Here is a 1910-nt window from a genome sequence, read left to right as displayed (position 1 = left end):
GCTGAACCCTTTTGCACGTACAGAAATGACTGTCAGATACCCTCAGAATTTTCTCTCCTGCAAGCCATCCAACACCCATTTGCTCTGCCTTTTGCTGCTATTTATATCAGTAAGTAGTGAAATGGGTTCAGAGAGGTGACCTGGTCACTTTTTATGTCATGGACTAACTTGTTTTCTGGAAAGATCAGCTGCCTGAACTAGTAGGAGGAAGAGAGGTTGCAGCTGTCTCAGCTGATAGCAGCTTAAGTCACTCTGGACTTGTAGTGTTAATTCTCAGACACCATTCTGCTGTAACTTCAGCCTAATACACTACTGCATCTTTTAATGTTAGAGGATGAGGAAGATCCTAGCTCAGTATCATTAAGTCTGTATACCAAAGTTTGGTACCTGAGATTGTGTTTGGGGTCCTTAATTTTCCAGGGTTTTGAGCAGTCTTTTGACTGGATAGTTATGCTTTAACATAGCAAATTTTATTTCTAAAAAATAGAGGTTAATGTGAGAAGAGGTTAATATGTGGTTGCTATATGCTTTGGGGTTGGATTTTCATACATGGCTGGGGTAAGAGCAGCAGATCCCCATCCCTCTGAGATGGGAATTTTTTGCTGGGGGATGGGCATATCTCATGTGCAGGCAGAGTGAACTCTCCCTATGGGATGGCTGTGAGATCCCTCTGGAACAGGGTGATAGGGTCCCTCACACTGACCAAGCCCTGTACAGGGGGTAATAGTTTCCAGGGAAAGCTCTGCCCCACAGTCAAATTGCAAAATGCCTGGCACCTGATGATTCTTGGGGTTGATGCCAGGGACTGCCTGTGTCTGAGAAGCCACAGACCTCTTCTCCATAGACATCTCCTCACTACTGTCCTCTCCCTGAAGGCTTATGGCACGGGGTACAGGCTGCACCCAGGCAGTGATGGCAGGAGCGGGTACTGACAATGAGGCAGCTCCTTCCTTCTGGCAAGTGGTGTCATGATGGTAGGACACCAGCTCATTGCTGAAGTTGACCCTCTCCACAGCGGATCTGGGTGTGCCACAGCAGAAGCACCGGCAACCCAGCAGGTTGCTGAAAGCCCGCCTGAAGTCTGCGTTGAAAGCATAGATCACTGGATTCACTGAGGAGTTGGCCCAGCCAAACCACACAAAGACATTGAAGGTGGTTTGGCCAACACAAAGTGACTGTCCTTCATGGTCACTCTCCAGCTCGGGCTGGCAGAAAGGCAGCAGACAGTTGAGCAGGAAGAATGGCAGCCAGCAGAAAACAAAGACTCCCATTATGATAGAGAGGGTCTGCAGCACCTTGGTCTCCTTGCGCAGGGAAGTCCGCAAAGAGGAGGTAGACTCCTTGTCATGAGTTGGCCACTGGCCCCCTGCTCGCTCGAGGGTGGAGATGCGGTGGATCTGGGCCTGAGCAATTCGGTAGATCCTGGTATAGGTGATGATCATGATGGCCACGGGGATGTAGAAGCTGATAAGTGAGGAGGTGATGGCGTAAGTGTGGTTCAGGCTGACATCACAGCGAGGCATCCCAGGCAGCCAGGAGCCTGGATACCTCATGTCCTTGGCTTTATGCCAGTGTAGCTGCACTGGGACGAAGGAGATGAGGATGGAGAGGGCCCAGGCCACAGCTATCATGGCGCAGGCAAGGCGCTGCGTCATCCTGCGCTCATAGCGAAAGGGACTGGCGATGGCCCAGTACCGGTCCAAGCTGATGATGCAGAGGTGGAGGATGGAGGCGGTGGAGCACATGATGGCAAACGCCCCCCAGGTGTCACAAAAGCGGCTGCCAAAGAGCCAGGAGCCACCGGCCACCTCAGTGACTGCCTTCCAGGGCATCACCAGGAGGGCCACACAGAGGTCCGAGACTGCCAGCGACAGGACGAACCAGTTGGTGACCTTGGCGCGCAGGTGTCG

General features: G+C 52.0%; 1 protein-coding gene across 1 annotated transcript; it reads right to left on the bottom strand.

Moving 5' to 3' along the window:
* Positions 1-620: 620 nt before the first annotated feature.
* LOC104540774 (D(1)-like dopamine receptor) lies at positions 621-1907 on the bottom strand (the record flags this gene model as incomplete). The annotated part of the gene is made up of 1 exon (XM_010184659.1): positions 621-1907. A coding segment is annotated over one exon (1287 nt), but the record flags the coding sequence as incomplete, so codon positions are not given.
* Positions 1908-1910: the final 3 nt, after the last annotated feature.

Source organism: Mesitornis unicolor, unplaced genomic scaffold, assembly GCF_000695765.1.
Source record: "Mesitornis unicolor isolate BGI_N332 unplaced genomic scaffold, ASM69576v1 scaffold14005, whole genome shotgun sequence".
Taxonomy (NCBI): domain Eukaryota; kingdom Metazoa; phylum Chordata; class Aves; order Mesitornithiformes; family Mesitornithidae; genus Mesitornis; species Mesitornis unicolor.
Note: the sequence above shows the minus strand (reverse complement) of the source record. Positions and strands in the feature narration are given on the sequence as shown.